The sequence below is a fragment of the Centroberyx affinis genome, unplaced genomic scaffold (assembly GCF_046629955.1).
Source record: "Centroberyx affinis isolate AG114_WGS23_722 - 3 ecotype Tasmania unplaced genomic scaffold, CSIRO-AGI_Caff_v1 ptg001185l_1, whole genome shotgun sequence".
NCBI classification, from domain to species: domain Eukaryota; kingdom Metazoa; phylum Chordata; class Actinopteri; order Beryciformes; family Berycidae; genus Centroberyx; species Centroberyx affinis.
In genome coordinates, this window is record NW_027279711.1 from 62,601 (window position 1) to 78,631 (window position 16,031).

General features: G+C 45.0%; 1 protein-coding gene across 2 annotated transcripts in view; it reads right to left on the reverse strand.

Moving 5' to 3' along the window:
- sema6cb (semaphorin 6Cb) overlaps window positions 1–16,031 on the reverse strand; it is an 80,392-nt gene that overhangs the window by 14,065 nt on the left and 50,296 nt on the right. The window contains exons 15-18 of one of the 2 annotated variants that reach the window (XM_071524353.1): window positions 14,289–14,366; window positions 4,683–4,741; window positions 4,113–4,163; window positions 500–655 (exon numbers count right to left, since the gene is read on the reverse strand). In XM_071524353.1, coding sequence (XP_071380454.1) covers window positions 500–655; window positions 4,113–4,163; window positions 4,683–4,741; window positions 14,289–14,366 — 344 coding nt within the window. The remainder of the gene's footprint in view (window positions 1–499; window positions 656–4,112; window positions 4,164–4,682; window positions 4,742–14,288; window positions 14,367–16,031) is intronic. The other variant, XM_071524354.1, reaches the window with a different exon arrangement.

Below are 16,031 nucleotides of genomic sequence, written 5' to 3' on the forward strand. Positions count from 1 at the left end.
GTCTAAGAAACAAATTTCAAGCATTTCAGCAGAAGCCTTTAGATCAAAATGGCTTTAAGAGAATGAAAAACATAGAACATTCAATCAGGTGGGTCCAGACTTTTGACTGGTAGTGCACATCGTCGTCAGTAATTGCGAAATGGCAAATGTACTTTTTGAAAACTGCGACCATGAACAGAGTAAAAAATAATATCAGAGTCGCAGTAGTTTGAATGTGTCACCACCAGTAGGTTTTTGAAATAAGAATAAGCGAGTGAGTGCCATTGCTATGGAAACGCAGGGCAGGCAGCATGGGCGGATGACTGAACTCATACGGTGCTGGCATGCGTGCTAAAAATGGGCCAATGTTTTACAGGAGTGAAACATCATTTTGACCTACGGTACGGTGAGAGTGTTAGTAGTCAGCCTGGTTAGACGTGTACGGTGAAGCGAACAGGGCCCAGCAGTGCAATCCTCTGCAGGTCAGAGTTCACGAAAGACACACATCCCACCCCCTTACCCTCCATCTCCACACTGATTGGCTCCGAGTCAGGTGACCCCTGTTCCCCCACTGGGGGAGGGCCATCAGGACCTGTACCTCTTTCAGGGTCACCTGCCTCCTTTGGGAATGCCGCCCCATGATAGGTTGTGCTGGCGCTTGTGGGTGTGGTCTTCCCTGTGGTTGTAGCGAAGGGGGAGGAGGGGGCAACAAAGTGAGCGGTTAGTGAAATGTGAAACTTAAAAACAGCCTGGAGAATCAACTTGTTCTATAGCAAAGGCTTTGTACCTCAGAGAAATCAGGGTGAATCCTGAATTGAAAAAAAAGGCTTCTGTCACAACTGTCAACCGCTTAAACATAAAAGTCCCCCTTGATGACAGTGAGGAACATGATGAGTGCAAAGAGCAGAAGTTAATTCATGCATCCTGGACCGGTTCACTTCTCATTAGGTACAAAATGATTTAAAGCTCTGGAATGTCTCCTTCACCAGCTGTTAAATGCCCACAACCAGGAAATCTCTCCAGAAAAAAACTGTGATTTTGCCATTCCAACATTTGCTTTGACAGATCCACTAGTCTCTTAGAATATTTCTTGCTATGCTGACCTATTACCACACTCTGCACAGAAAAAAACTGCCTCACATCCTTTTAAAAAACTGTCAAGGGACATATTTTTTTTGTGACTCTTCCAAAATCTTTAGGAGTTATCTGTCCAACGAGAGCACTTGTCAAAAGGCAGATTATCATAACTTTGTGACTTGCAAGTTTTTACAACAGGTGATGAACTTGTACAGAGTATTAACACATATTGTAACAGCGTATTGCTTTGGAATTTTTCACAAAAGCTGCAGAAAAAATAAAAAGCCATTTTGGGCACATTAATCAAATCAAACCCCCCCTGTAATTACAGCAGAGTAAACACGAGTTGTTGCCCAAATCTGCCCAATATAATCATGATTTGAGTGAGCTGCTGGCTTTTGGTTTTCAAACTTTGCAGCCTTTTGTTTGTTAGTGAACCACTGAGAAATCATTTAACCCCGGTGCTCCAGCCCATTTTACAGCAAATCCCTGGTCCAGCTGGCTGCAGCCTCCATGAGCGGCTCTTCTAGTGCAGATGAACTCCTAACACTATTAAAACTCCACCGCGTCCGCTGCTGCGCTCCGCTAAGTGTTTTCACAGATAAGTGGAAATAGATACCGGTAGCTGGCTAGGTGACTGTTTTCACCACAGATCTTTTTCCACTACCTCACCACAAGTTGTTTCACAGGCAACTATGTCACCTTGAGGAGAAGCAGCTAACATTACGACAGCCACATTTGGGTTTTGTTTCAAGCGTGTGCCAAGAAACATACCGGGCGTTAGCTGCCACAGGCCTTGTATTATCAAACATATTTATCTTGATGACACACTCCACATCATGATTGCACTCTTAGTTCTCCGTTAGTGTTTGTCCTTGAGGTCTGGTATGCAGCATACTGTTATTGGCTTGGGCTCTTGCACTAATAAGCCAGCCATAATGTTAGCATACTGCAGAGCGCCTGCCCAGACTGGAGGAGAAGGGCTTGTTCTATTCCTCTCTCTCTCTCCCTCTCTCTGTGTGTGTGCCAGTTGACAGCTTTCGCTCCGAATAAGGTGCCCCGTCAGTGTGCCATCTGTGCCAGGCAAATTAAAACTGCACACCAGGGGGTGTTTGGCCCTGGCGCGCCGGACAATAGCTCCAGGACTGTATTATTAGTTCAATTTATCACAATTGTGTTTTTCTGAGTGTGCGTGTGGGTCCATATTGTTTTTCCTCCTTTACTGTTGAAAAAAAAGTACAAAAAAGCACGTAATGCAACAGAGAAGCATTTGATTACTTAGGCAGGCAAGCGTTTGTCTCACGCCCTTCCCTCGGCGGGCTGCGATTGTTTGGGTGACAGGGTAAAGGAAGAAAGAAAGCGTCCCCGCCTTTGGAGCGCTTTCGAACGGGGACCGGAAGCCCCCGTGCGACAACAGCTTTGTTCGGCATATGGGGTGTTTTATTGTGTAGGAAAGCTGATAATTGATCTTCAGTGCGAGGACTTAAAAGGCTTTTTGTGTGATTCAGCTGGAAAAAAAAAAAAAAAAAGCAAGAGGGACAGAATCTGACTGCGTGTTGAGAACTTCAAACAGCGCGGTGAAGCGTCGGGGTGGTAAGAGCCCCGCAGGATTAAGCGGCGGGGTTGCTCATCAAATCGAGCTACCTACTGAGTGGTAATTCCTCCAGCAGGGAGGCTATACAGACTATTGAGGCATTGTGGGACTTTGGAGGACTGGGGCGAAGCCTGCGGCAGACAAAGTGGCTTCTGTTCTGAGGGAGACGGAGAGAGGCTGAGAGATGCTGGATGGATGGCTCTGTTGGGCCATAATGGCTGACATCTTTCCGCATGATGGACTCAGCGCTGATACTAATCACTGTGCCGGATCAACCGCCACCATTAGCTCCCCCATGTCCCAATTTGTCCGGTGACAAAGGGCTTTGACTTTGAGCAAGTCTTGAAAACTTTGGGGAAAGAGTTGAAGCCGGTGCTTTAGCTGTGTAGATGATGGTGGATGAGTCAGTCCAAGAGTTTGTTAATTAAAAACCTCGTTCTGAATGTTTCAGTGTTACAAAGTTGTCCTAACACCGCTTCCCCATCTCGTCTTAGCCAGCTAGCCAGCATTTCTATTTCTATTCTGGCCATGCCATAGGCTCCACTGTGTGGCCAGCGGGGGAGTAATGGGACGTGATAGGGATGATGATCCTTCCTGATACAGGGCATTAGGCAGCCTGGCCAGCGGAGCTGCTGGTCCATCAAAAGAGCGATGCTGCCGTCGCTTGAGACAATGGCTTCAATGTTTAAGCTGTCAGCCTGGGTGAGAGGGAGAGGTGGCACCGGCCTTTCTGCTGCCACAGAAGCTGCTGTAACCTCTCATGTTGCAAACCAACTGAATAACATTTTCATTTTAGGCTTAAACTACCAGTCAAAGGTTTGGACATACCTGATTGAATGTACTATGTTTTTCATTCTCTTAAAGCCATTTTGATTTAAAGGCTTATGCTTAAATTTGTTTCTTAGACAAATATAAATAGTGAAGCTGATGCCTATGTATGAATTTCTTTCCAAAGCCTTTTGCTTTCCATCAAGACAAAAGGCGGCTACTTTAAAGAATCTAAAATATGACAGTTTTGATTTATTTAACACATTTTTGGTCGCTGCATAATTCCATTTGTGTTATTTCATAGTTTTGATTACTATTATTCTAAAATGTGGAAAATAGTAAAAATAAAGGAAAATGTGGTGTGTCCAAACTTTTGACTGGTAGTGTATAACTGACGCTCTTTTCCAGATAAACTTACAGTGAGTAAGCAGGTTGAGATGCAGCAGGTTGCTCAGGGACTTTGACAGGAGAAATGGCTGTTGACAGACACACACTGCCTGCTGCAGGGACCAGACCAGCGGCCTTTCTGGCTACAGGACAGACTCTCTAACCACGAGGCCACCCGGCCTCCTACTCGGGCGTAAGACTGCTTCCTGGGCTCAGCTAGCTAACCTTCAGCCTGTGGCGCTCGGTGGTTACCAGCTAAGACAGTTGAGACAGCTAAACAGTAAAAGGTAAAGAGATGTCTACTGACCATACGCCGAATCTGCTGCTGTGTTCTGCTTGCGCGTGGTTGCCAGGACATCTGGAGACGACAGAGAGAAAAAAACAAAAAAAACATCAGGCATGTCATCTGTCAAGAATCCTGTATTTGACTCCAACTCTCATTCATTTCTAATGGGAAAGTAGTGTTCCTTCATTTGTCCTGATCACACCCGTGACACATGCAAGAAGAGCTGAAAACAACCCACTACATAATAAAACCTTTCTATGAGCAAATGACTGCTTAATTAACATAGAAAGATTGGGAACAGTATTCCTGCAGGGATTGTGAATGGGGGCGGACAAACTACTCTTCAAGCTCCTTCACCATGAACTGAATTGCTGCCCTTGTTGAAGCAGGGAAATGAATACACTGTACACGAATACACGCATACACTACACACTGACGCTCCATTATAATTTGTTAGATTTGCAATCACTTGCGCCTGCTGTCCCTCTGCCATCGGGATCCAATAACTGAAACAGTCAATAGGTTTTTTTCCTTCAACAGCCTTTATTGGATATGAGAGTCACTGAGAATAAATAAGTGTTTCCACCATACCATGGCAGGTATCAGGGTACTGTTGGTAGCCGTTCTCCACATCCTGCTCAAACCCGCTCCTGAAGGGAAAGAAAGACACACACACACAAAAAAAAGGACAAAAAGACCTGTCAGTAAATTTGCTTCAGTCCATTTAAATTGATGCTCCATTTTTAACACAGCCTCATTGGGTTCCAGTAGGCACCTTGTTGAGGCTTTCTAAAATTGTTTTTGTTGATGAGGAAAGCTGGGAGGCAGGGAGGCAAGTGCACCGAAACAAAATTTAATTTGTTCTGTGTCTGGCCGAGGTCACAGTGTTTGTGTCTTGCGCTGTGTATTTGTTTCTGGGCCAAGTCCAGATAAGTTAGATACTGTGGTGGCTGGACTTAAAGGAAAACACCCTTGGATCCTCTTGCACCGTTAGATCATCAATTTGTGATGTTCAGTTCATTCCAGTTTGCTCTTTTGGTGAACCCACTTTCCCTCAGTCTGCCTCATGTACTTCTACTTCAGATGGTGTGTTCCTACATTTCCCAGAATGTGACTGTGCCCATTACTTAAAACCCAGCATTGTCTTGTGGCTGCATTGCATTCTGGTCTCTCTCCTGCTCCTGTGGGTGGAGAAATTGGTCTCTCTCCTCTTCTACGATGGATTTCTCCCTGTATGATTGTTGAACGTCTCTTGGTGCAAAATGGCGGCTCTAGAAAGAAGCCCTCGCTCTTTGATTCTGAGGGACTGACACCAAAACCTGACGTTTACCGTTTTTTAGATCGCAGTTATCGCAGAAAAATACAACAAAACGGGAACAACCCAGATATGCAAGGTACATCGCCAACAGCAGTGTTTTAGAATGGATTTGAAATTGTTTTAGGGTGGATCTTTCCTTTAAGACTCTCCAGGATATGAAGAAGGAAGGCAGGAGACAAGGAAGGACAGGCTGTGTAGCTTTATGAAAGGGACACACTATGGCAAGCCAAGGTCTTGTCGTAAAAGAAACACCTTGCATTACCTGTGCTCGCTGTATGACATGCTGCTGGAAGCACATAGTGGCTGAATGCTGAATGAATATTTGTACAGTGAATATTTGTACTGTCTTTCTAGGGCAACCTACTGGATCTAGTGCAATAATTACATTTATTCTAGTGCAATAATTACTTTCATAGTAGTGCAATAATTACTTTCATGCTAGTGCAATAATTACATTTATTCTAGTGCAATAATTACTTTCATACTAGTGCAATAATTACACTTATTCTAGTGCAAAATTACATTGTATTTATTTATTTTACTTATTTTAGAACCTGTGTTGTTGGCTGTGGATGTTTGTTTGCTGAGGTTGTTTTGTTTCTGTTTTGTTTCCCTGTGTCTTTTAATTGCACTGATCAGGAGTAGCACTCCTAATTACGTTGTATTCTGTACAATGGTAATGAAGGCTTTCTATTCCATTCTATAATTAGATTAGTCTATTGTATGTAATGTGTTATTCTGCACCAATGTCACCGTATCTGTGTACATTTATTCTACTTTGTGATTTAACTTTAAGCAGCTTCATCTGGAGTTGTTGAACGATGGAAAACAGAGGCAGAGTTTAGTGAAAAGGAAAAGAAAAGCTCAAATCATCCCAAATGTTCTGTCTCACATTAAGCCATTATGAAGCGCAGTGCAGATGGGTAAATCCTAATCCTCCAAATTCCTCCTGTGAATAATTTCTCTTATCCGACGAGAAACCCAAACGTGACGTCTATTGATTCTGATTTTCCGCTGCACCGAGGAGAACGTGCCGCCGATCGATGCGGCGCTCTCCCGGCGACGAGACGCGTCATCTTTCACCTCCGAGTCGATCAGAAATCAAAGGGCTCACGCGCATCCCGACGCAGCCGCTCGCCGCGTCGAGCGATGAAGATCTGCGGTGACGCACGGCGGAGCGAGCGAACGAGAGACCGAGAGCCGAGTGGAGCGTCGCATCGATGCCAACAATCCTCCCACACGTCGAATCGAACCGACACCCAATCAAAGAAACAGACAGGAGCACACACACACACAAGCATAATGGTTCTGCATGCACACACACATTCTACCCACTAACACAAAAATACTACATGCATGCACACACATCTATTCTACAAACACACAATCTACATACAAATCATAATTCCCACACACACACACACCTATAAGTGCGTACACACTACATAATCTGCACACAAACCTATTTCTCACACACATTCTGCACACAAACATCAGTACACACACACACAAAACCCCTCCATTACATACACAATCTGCACACAAACCTACTTCACACAGACACTACACACAGACTTCCAACAAATCCACACAAACACACAGCTACATACACACACAAACACACAAACCTACTTCTCACATTCTACACACAAACAAACAAAACTTCCAACAAACACACACACAAACATATTTTGTTTGACTTTCCGTCTTTACCCACACACAAAACCCCTGTATTACATACACAATCTGCACACAAACCTACTTCACACACACACAACACATAAACTTCCAACAAATCCACACACACACACAATATGCACACAAACTTACTTCTCACACACACATTCTACACACAAATACTACACACTACATAATCTGCGCACAAACCTATTTCTCACACACATTCTACACACAAACATCGATACACACACACACAAAACTCCAACAAATATGCAATCTGAACACAAACATACATACTTCTCACACACTCACATTCTACACACAGACGAATAAAACTTCCAACAAACACATACACAATCTTACCACACACACATATTTTTTTGACTTTCTTTCCACACACGCACACGCACACACACACACACACACACTTTTCAGCTTCTGCCAGAAACAAACGATGTCTAAATTGGAGGCAGGAGCAGATGAGCCGGCGAACAGAGCGAGAACACGGCGAATTCAGCTGGAAGGAGAGAAGCAGCTCAAAAAAATAATCACCTCAATCTCTTCAATGTGTGTTAAAGCAGCAACTCTGCTGACAACTGACAGGTTTAGAGATGTGTGTGTTTGTAGGACCTGCAGCAAAGTGTCTGTTTAGCACACAGACACACACACCTGGCATACTAAATTACACCCCATGTTATTCACTGTAGCCCCTTTTCTCTTCTGACTTCCTTTACCTTTCTGGAGGAAGGAGAGAGTCGGGGTGAGACAGGAGGTGATTATCAAATCCCAGAATGCCAAGCTGATACTTGTGTCTAGAGGAGAACAAACTTCTCAAGAATACAAAAACACGAGGACGTCTCTTTACAGTTTGAGATGGGCCGTGTGCTTGAAATCGACGCATCAATTCAGGCGCGATCATGTGACTCCAGTTTGTTTTCTTTGGTTTGAACCTCAGTGGAAAAGTTTAATTTGTTGCACTTTTGTTTGTGGTTCGTTCAGGTTCACACTGCCCAGTTACAAGCCAACCGGGGCTTGTAAACAAAAGTCACATGACTCACAAAGAGCTCATTTATTGGACAGAGGTTTGGTAACCTGCCATCCTGCCAGGTTAGAGATTTTTATGGGGGGCTAGAGGATGGGGATTCCCTTTAACTTTCCTTTTAACTTTAGCTAAGCATGATGGACTTGTCTGTCTCTTCTTCTCTGGTGTTCATACCAGTTAAGAACACATGAAGAAATAGCTGAACATGAGCATCAGTCCAGACTTCATTTTGTTCTGCTAGGCTTTCCAAGCATGAGGAACTGCTGGTTATCAGATAATAATAATGATGATAATAATAATAATAATAATGATGATATAATAACTTCATTTATATAGTACCTTTAAAAACAGAGTTTACAAAGTGCTTTGACAGACAAAATAAAAGCAGAATACTCAAAATACAGATTTAAAAAGCAATAAAACGAGGTGGAAAAGAGCAACATTCAAGTAAATAGTGGTATAATCGTAAGATGAAAACCAAAATAAACAGTAAGTTTAAAATAAAACAAAAGTAAGATAAAATTAAGATAAAATAAAAGGATAAAAGACGTAAAAAGACAATAGAAAGACAATTAAAAAAGCCAATAAAAATGGCAACATCCGTCTCCTTCTACCCATAAACCCTTGCGTTTTGGGGTTGTTTGCTGTAGTTGGTTGGATTATGTTCTGATTCCTAACTAAGTTCTCTTGTTAGAGGACTGAGACTCGCATTTTTATTATTTTGTGTCACCTGAGTTCGGATGGCGTTGTTCTCATCTGCTGAAATGACCAGAACTGAAGGAGAAAATGCAAAGGAGTTTGAATAAACAACTCTAAACATGCGCCCTTAGAAACACAGCTGTTCATTTTCCCAAGAGTTTCAACCGGCTCTGTGCTATATAGACTATAACGCTTTTTGGACCCGACGAGTCTTTCTCGCAAATGGGAATCTCGAGGATTCCCATTTGTTCATCATCGAATGCATCCTCGGTTGTCAAGTAAAGTTCTGGGATCTTCATTTTGTCCTCAGCGTTCATTTGTTTTGGAATCGTACTTTGGCCGTGAGATATTATGTCAAATGTGTAATGGAGGACAGAAGAAAGACCTAGAAAGAGGAGGAAGAAAAGTCGAGCCTCCCTGCCACGCCATGTTCCTATGGGAGGGAGGGAAGGAGGGAGGGAAGGAGGGAGAGAGAGAGACAGAGAAAGAGAGAAGGCCGTGGAAAACTCTTCTCCTCTGTCTCAACCCAAATCAGTCGTCAAAATTTATGCCACCTCTGGACCTCTGGGCGAGAGAGGACTGGAAAAAGAGAGGAGGAGAGGAGAGTGAGGGGGCAGAGGGAGGGGGGGCGTACAGAGAGAGAGAGAGAGAGAGAGAGAGAGAGAGAGAGAGAGGTCCCAGGTGTCATCTGACTTTATGAGCTGCAGCATCTGAAGCTCTGGTCGGGCCTGATTCACATCAGTTCACCTCCCTCTCTCTCTCTTTGTTTTCCTTCCTTCCTCCTCTTTCCCTCTTCCTCTCTCCCCTGCCTTCTCTTTCTTTCTCCCTGCTTTTCCTTCCTCTTCTCTCGGTCCCCCTTCTCTTCATCCTTCACTCTCCCTCTTTCCCCTTCCTTTCTGTCGTCCTGTTCTCTCCCTCTTCCCTTTGTCCTTCTCTCTCTCTCACTCCTCCTTTGTTCCCTTCCTCAATCTCCCTCTCCCCCTGTCCTCATCTCTTTCATCCTCCTCTCCTTTCACCTTCCTTCCTCTCTTTCCTCCTCTGTCTTCCCTTTCCTTTCATCCTTCTTTCATTTCTTTCCATCGTCCTCTATCTCTCTCCTCTTTCTCCCTCCTGCCTCTTCCCTTCTTTCCTCTTTTTTCAATCCCTTTCTTCGTTTCCTTCCTCCCTCTCCACCACTTTCTTTCTCACTATTCCTTCGTTGTCTCTCGTCCCTCTTTGTCCATCCTTTCTTCCTTTTCTCTCCTCCCCTCCTTTCTTCCCATCTCCCCCCTTCCCTTTGTTCGTCCATCTCTCTCACTCCCACTCTTCTCTCTCACCCTTCGTTCTCACCCCCCCTTTTTCTTCCTCTTCTTTCCCTCTCCCTTCCTCCATCTCTCCCCTTCTCTTTATCCTCTCTCCCCCTCTTTCCCTTTACTCTCATTCTTCTCTCTCCCTCCTTTTCTTCCTCCTGTCTCTCTCTGCCTTTCTCCCTCTGTTATATTTCTCCTTTCTTCCTCTTCTCTCCCTCCCTCCCTCCTCTCTTCGTCTCTCCCCCTCCTCTCTCTCTCTCGATCCATCCTTTCCGTCCTCCTTTTCTCCTCTCTTCCGTCTCTCCCCCTTCCCTTTGTTCGTCCGTCTCTCTCCCTCCCCCTCTTTCCCTCTTTTTCTCTAACCCCTTCATTTCTCGTCTCTCTCTCTCTTCCACCCTTCGTTCTCTCACCCCCTCTATCTTCCTCCTTTCCTTCCTCTTCTTTCCCTCTCTGTTCCTCCATCTCTCTACCTTCCCTTTATCCTCTCTCCTCCTTTTTCCCCTCTTTCCCCATCCTTTCCTCTATCTCTTTACACTCATTCTTCTCTCGCCCTCCTTTTATTCCTCCTGTCTCTCCCTGCCTTTCTCCCTTTGTTATATTTCCCCTTTCTTCCTATTCTCTCCCTCTTCCTTCCTCCTCCTCTCTCTTCGTCTCTCCCCCTCCTCCCTCTCTCTCTCTCTCTCTCTCTCTCTCTCTCTCTCTCTCTCTCTCTCTGGCAGGGGGCTGATAGTTCAGTCTGGGCAGAATATTTTGGCCAATCTCTCTCAGGTTCTAGTCCATTGGTTTCCAGTGTGGCTCCGTCCCGCCCGCTAAACACCGACTCATAAATCAAACCTCAGCGAGCAGCTGAGTGCCTCGCCAGCGTCAAGCCACATAGGCACTTTCTCTCTCTCACACACACACACGCACATTATTACCAGTAATATTATACTTGCGAGGACCTTCCACGGACTGCATTCATTCCCTAATACCTAACTTCTACCCTTACTCTAACCCTAAACCTAACTTTAACCTCCAAGTCCTAACCCTAAACTCACGTAAATGATGAAAACTTCACAATAAAGTCCTCACTCTGAAGGTCTACAACTCAAATTGGCTTTCACAAGGATAGAAGTACAAGAACAAACACACGCAACCCCAAAAAATCCTGAAGCCCCATGTCAAATCTCTGTTAAAACACACACACACACACACACAGGCAGGTATATAGGCGCCGCACACACACGCAAAGAGACGTTATCTGCCAAACATACAGTACCGCATGGACACAAACACACACACACACACACACACACACACGCACACAAACCAAAAAATCCCATTAGCCCCTGTCCGTGCGAGGGCATGGAAAGTAATACGTCTGGGTGGCCAAGCAGAGGATATGCAATAATTCCAGGCCGGCACGTTCAGCCGTCAAAATAATCTATTGGAAGTCAGTCGACAATGGAGGTGTGTGTGTGTGTGTGTGTGTGTGTGGGGAGTGGAGGGGGGGCGGGGGTGTTAGTGGGATGTCAGTCTACAGAAAACTACACACACACACACAGTTTACAACCAATGTACATAGAGGTAAGAGAAAAAAATCCCCAGTGAAGTGATTTAGCAGCAGGTTGTACATCAACCACACAGGGACAAGCAAAGTCCTTGACTGTCAGCAGGCAACATAGGAGGAGAAAATAGTGCCTTTAACTGCCTCTCCTCCTCCTTCTCCTCCTCTACCCTTCTCTGCATCCATCCATCCATCAGTCCGTCTGTCTATTCACGCATCCATCTTTCCGTCCAACCGCCCATCCGTCTTTCTACGCCATTTGGCAGACAGTATGGTGCGCCGCCGCGTGATTGAAACACACACAGCCGAACATTACTTTTGTTTTTATGACACGGTGCTAGGAGAGAGAGGGGCGGGGGGAGACGGTGAGCGAGTGAGAGGGAGAGAGAGGGGGGAGAGAGAGAGAGAGAGAGGGGGTGGACAGAGAGGGAGAAACACAGACAGAAAGCAAATAAGTGAGAAAGCGGCGGAAAAAGACAGAGGAAGAGTGAGAGACACCGAGAGAACGAGAGGATGGATGTGGAGGGATGGCATTGATTGGCCTTTTGCTTGCACTCACACACACACACACACACACACACACACACACACACACACACACACACACACACGCACACACACAAATCCTACATACGCTGTCACAAGGTGTGGGTCAATACCTGCAAGTGTCAAATGTCTCCCTTCCAGTTCATAGGAATAGATAAGTAAATTGCGTCGGTGTGTTTTGTTTTTTTGACAGCGGTGATGTCAGTCCCCCCCTCCCTCCCCTTCCCTACACACACACACACACACACACACACACACACACCAACCCCCGGACATACCACACCCACCACGCAGCAGGTTTAATTTCCGAGAGATTGCGTGTGCTACACATGTCCCGCCGCTTATGAATAAACCAGATGGATGCGTGTCGCGGGTCTCGGACGCGGCCGGCCGACTGGTGTTTTAGTGAAATTTGCTGAGCCGATATTCATCATCATGTTCACGTTGCCGCCATGTCAAACCCGAGATTAGCTATCGATTGTCAGGGCCGCGCGCCGCAGCAGCGCACACAGGTCCGGTTTATCTGAACGAGTGCTGTACAACTCACTCGAGGAGCGGCTGGAGATATGGAAATTGTTGCTTTTGCTCCTGCTCAGGCTTGGCTGCACATTATTGACTAAGTTACAAATCTGTCTGCTGTGACTGTGAGTTAGTGTACTAATAATGTCTTTATACAGTGAAGTCCAACCGTGTGCCATGGAGGGACAAGACGCACAGCTTTTCATTCCAACCAAACATTACAGCAGCTGATTTCACTAATTAGCTTCAAACTCAGAGACAGAGGAACTAACTACTGGAACCAGCTGCTGTAGTGGTTGGCTGGAATCTAGATACTCTTGTCCCTCCATTGTATATGACTAGAATTTATAACCTCTTCTCCTCCTCTACTTGTCTCCTCTCCTCCTCTTCTCTCCTCTCCTCCTCTCTTCTCCTCTCCTTGTCTCCTCTCCTCTCCTCTCCTTGTCTCCTCTCCTCTCTCCTCTCCTTGTCTCCTCCTCTCCTCTCTCCTCCCCTCTCCTCTCCTTGTCTCCTCTCCTCTCTACTCTTCTCCCCTCTCCTCCCCTCCTTTCCTCTCCTCTCCTGTCCTTGTCTACTCCTCTCCTCTCCTCTCCTCTCCTCTCCTGTCCTTGTCTCCTCCTCTCCTCTCCTCTCCTCTCCTCTCCTCTCCTCCATGGTGGGACACACAAACCGCTCTCCAATTATAGTAGTGGGATTGGAGACAATTGTCTTAACATAAAAATGTGTTTTTCACTCACCGAAGACTCAGCAATGTCCTTGTATATGGCAGAAAGCATTTGGTGGTGACTGAATAGTGTGGGAATGAAGATATTTTGCCTGTCAGATATTATTCTGACATTATTCGGCTTTAGTCCTATTCACTAAGCCTTAAATTTCACTCAACGTGTTGCGGCGCGTCGCTGTCAGCGTGGTGTCAAGTGTGTTGTTCTAGCGGCTCCACAGAGCGCTTTTATTTTGAAAGACGAGCAGGAGCAGCGGCGTCTGGACCAGATTCATCAATATGCAGAAGTGTAGCGTTGGTATTTTTTCCCCAGGATGTGCACAAATGTAAACAAGAGCTGAGCTGAGACAAACTACAACACAGCCGCAAACTACAGCCAGACACGAGGGTATCAGATTACAATTATCTGCTTTTTGGAGTTTGTCACTTTGAAAAATGCATAGCCTATGTGGATTACCATGCATTTTAGGGTTTTTACATGAGCCATTACACCAGAAAACAACCAATATCAAGTTTATGTCATTATTTCAGCACAGTACATGAGGATGAATGCGTGCGTCAGCCATCGACGGGTGAACCTTGCCGATATTTGAGCTTGGATGCTTCCATTGAACACAATGCAAACACAGTGCAGCAGCTTCCACTGATTTTAGAGAAAACATTTCCTTGTTGCCTGATAGTAATGGCTGATGCCTGACAGCTAGTAGTGGAGCTAAGGGTAAGATCTGTCAACACTCTTCCGTCCAAACTGGCTAAGAACAGAATGCACCAGCAATGCCACCATCAGTGACAGTGTGTGTGTGTGTGTGTGTGTGTGTGTGTGTGTGCACGACTTACTTGAAGCCAGGTGAGACCGTGGCGCAGCTGCCCGACTTGAGCCAAACGCAGTAAGGGTCCCGTGAAGACAGACAGCTCCTGCACAACAGAGAGACAGACAGGCGGGATTAAAGAGGCGTGCAGAGCGCTGTGTGTGAAGAAACGTTGTGCCAGAGCTCAGCAGATGTTAGCCGGGCGACGAGGCGCTGCGCCGCCAACCGCCAACCTAACGGCACCCATCATGTTCCTCAGCGCCGCCACGGGCCGTCGCCTTGACTACACGCGGAACACCGGGGTGAAGAATGAGCATCGTCTGTTGCCGGGTAAAGACCACATGACTGCGATTTTAGCGTTGAAGAGGCAAAGTCAGGCCCGTCAGACAAAGAACAATGCAATTCAATCCTCTATACTTACTGTAGGCATTATGACCGTGCTTTCACTTTGACTGAGTGTGGTGAAAAAACATTTGTACACATCAAGTTTGTTATTTATTGAGCAGCATCCAATTGACAGAACAAGGTAAAAGACATATTATTGTGAAAATTTAACACATTTTCACATCTTAACTGCGATTTTTCCTACAACTCCAATAATCCTCTTTGCATGCAAATGAATTCCAATGCTGTCATAAAACTAGGGAACATACTTCTGGGTTTGTCGTTGATTATTATTTACATGGACTGATGCCAAACTGCGATATATGGTATATATCTTTTAATGATCGCAAGACAATATATACTCTGGCATTTTACATTATTGTAAAAACAGTGCTTCTATTTATGAACGAAATACACAATAAGCTATGTTTGCTAACGGTTTAGTTGCCCACGTTGATTAGAAAGCAAAGTAGCAGAACGTTATTTGTATTCTCCATAGAAGAAATGAAGTCATCTGATCAACCAGGTGGTGAGCTGAGATTACATTCAAAGTAATTTATAATTAATTGTAATAGTTGGCTGTTCTCCCACATTAGACCAGCACCTCACAGACTGAGGCTGTGCAGAGAGCTACTTTATAATTAATTCGATATTTATGTCATCGGCACAACTTCGCCGTGGGACTGTACAAAATCTGTACTGTATTTTTCTTACTTGAATTGAATGTTTTGAAGGGATTAAAAATTGAGCGTGTCTTGTCCTCTCGTGAGTCTGTTACAGGCCTTGAAGTCAGGACTGCTGTAGTTCACTTACAGTACTCTTGATAAATATTCTTACTGATCTCAGCACTGTCCACACAAGCTGCGTCATGAATTATCTAATCCGGAGAACACCAACATTTTACCACCCCCATGTCAGCAGTCAGCAGATGAGTCAATCACCTGCTCCTACTCATGTCGGCATCGTGATTTAGAGAAAAACAGGCTGGGCAGACTTGGAACTGTTTACCTCTTAGGTCGTCAGCATTAGCCACAATCAATAGCCATTAGTCACTATCCCTGTATATTCCAGGCAGAACTACTGCAGACTGTCTCCCACACATGTATGCTTTGTTGATTAAACTCTACCATTGATCAGATGTCTGTCTCTCTGCCTAAGCTTTGACTGAAGTCTGCAGTTCCTACTTCTGCAAGTTGCATGACCCTTGAGGCCTTAAAAGCTGTTAACATGAATTGAGGAACCATGAGAGTCAAGGAGAAAATTAATATAGTTTTCTACATTCCTGCAAAACCTACTCTTTGCAGGTCCATGGTTTTCACCCAACAGCAGCAATATAATAAACATAAGATATACAATGAGAACAAAACAACAACAAACAAAAATACGG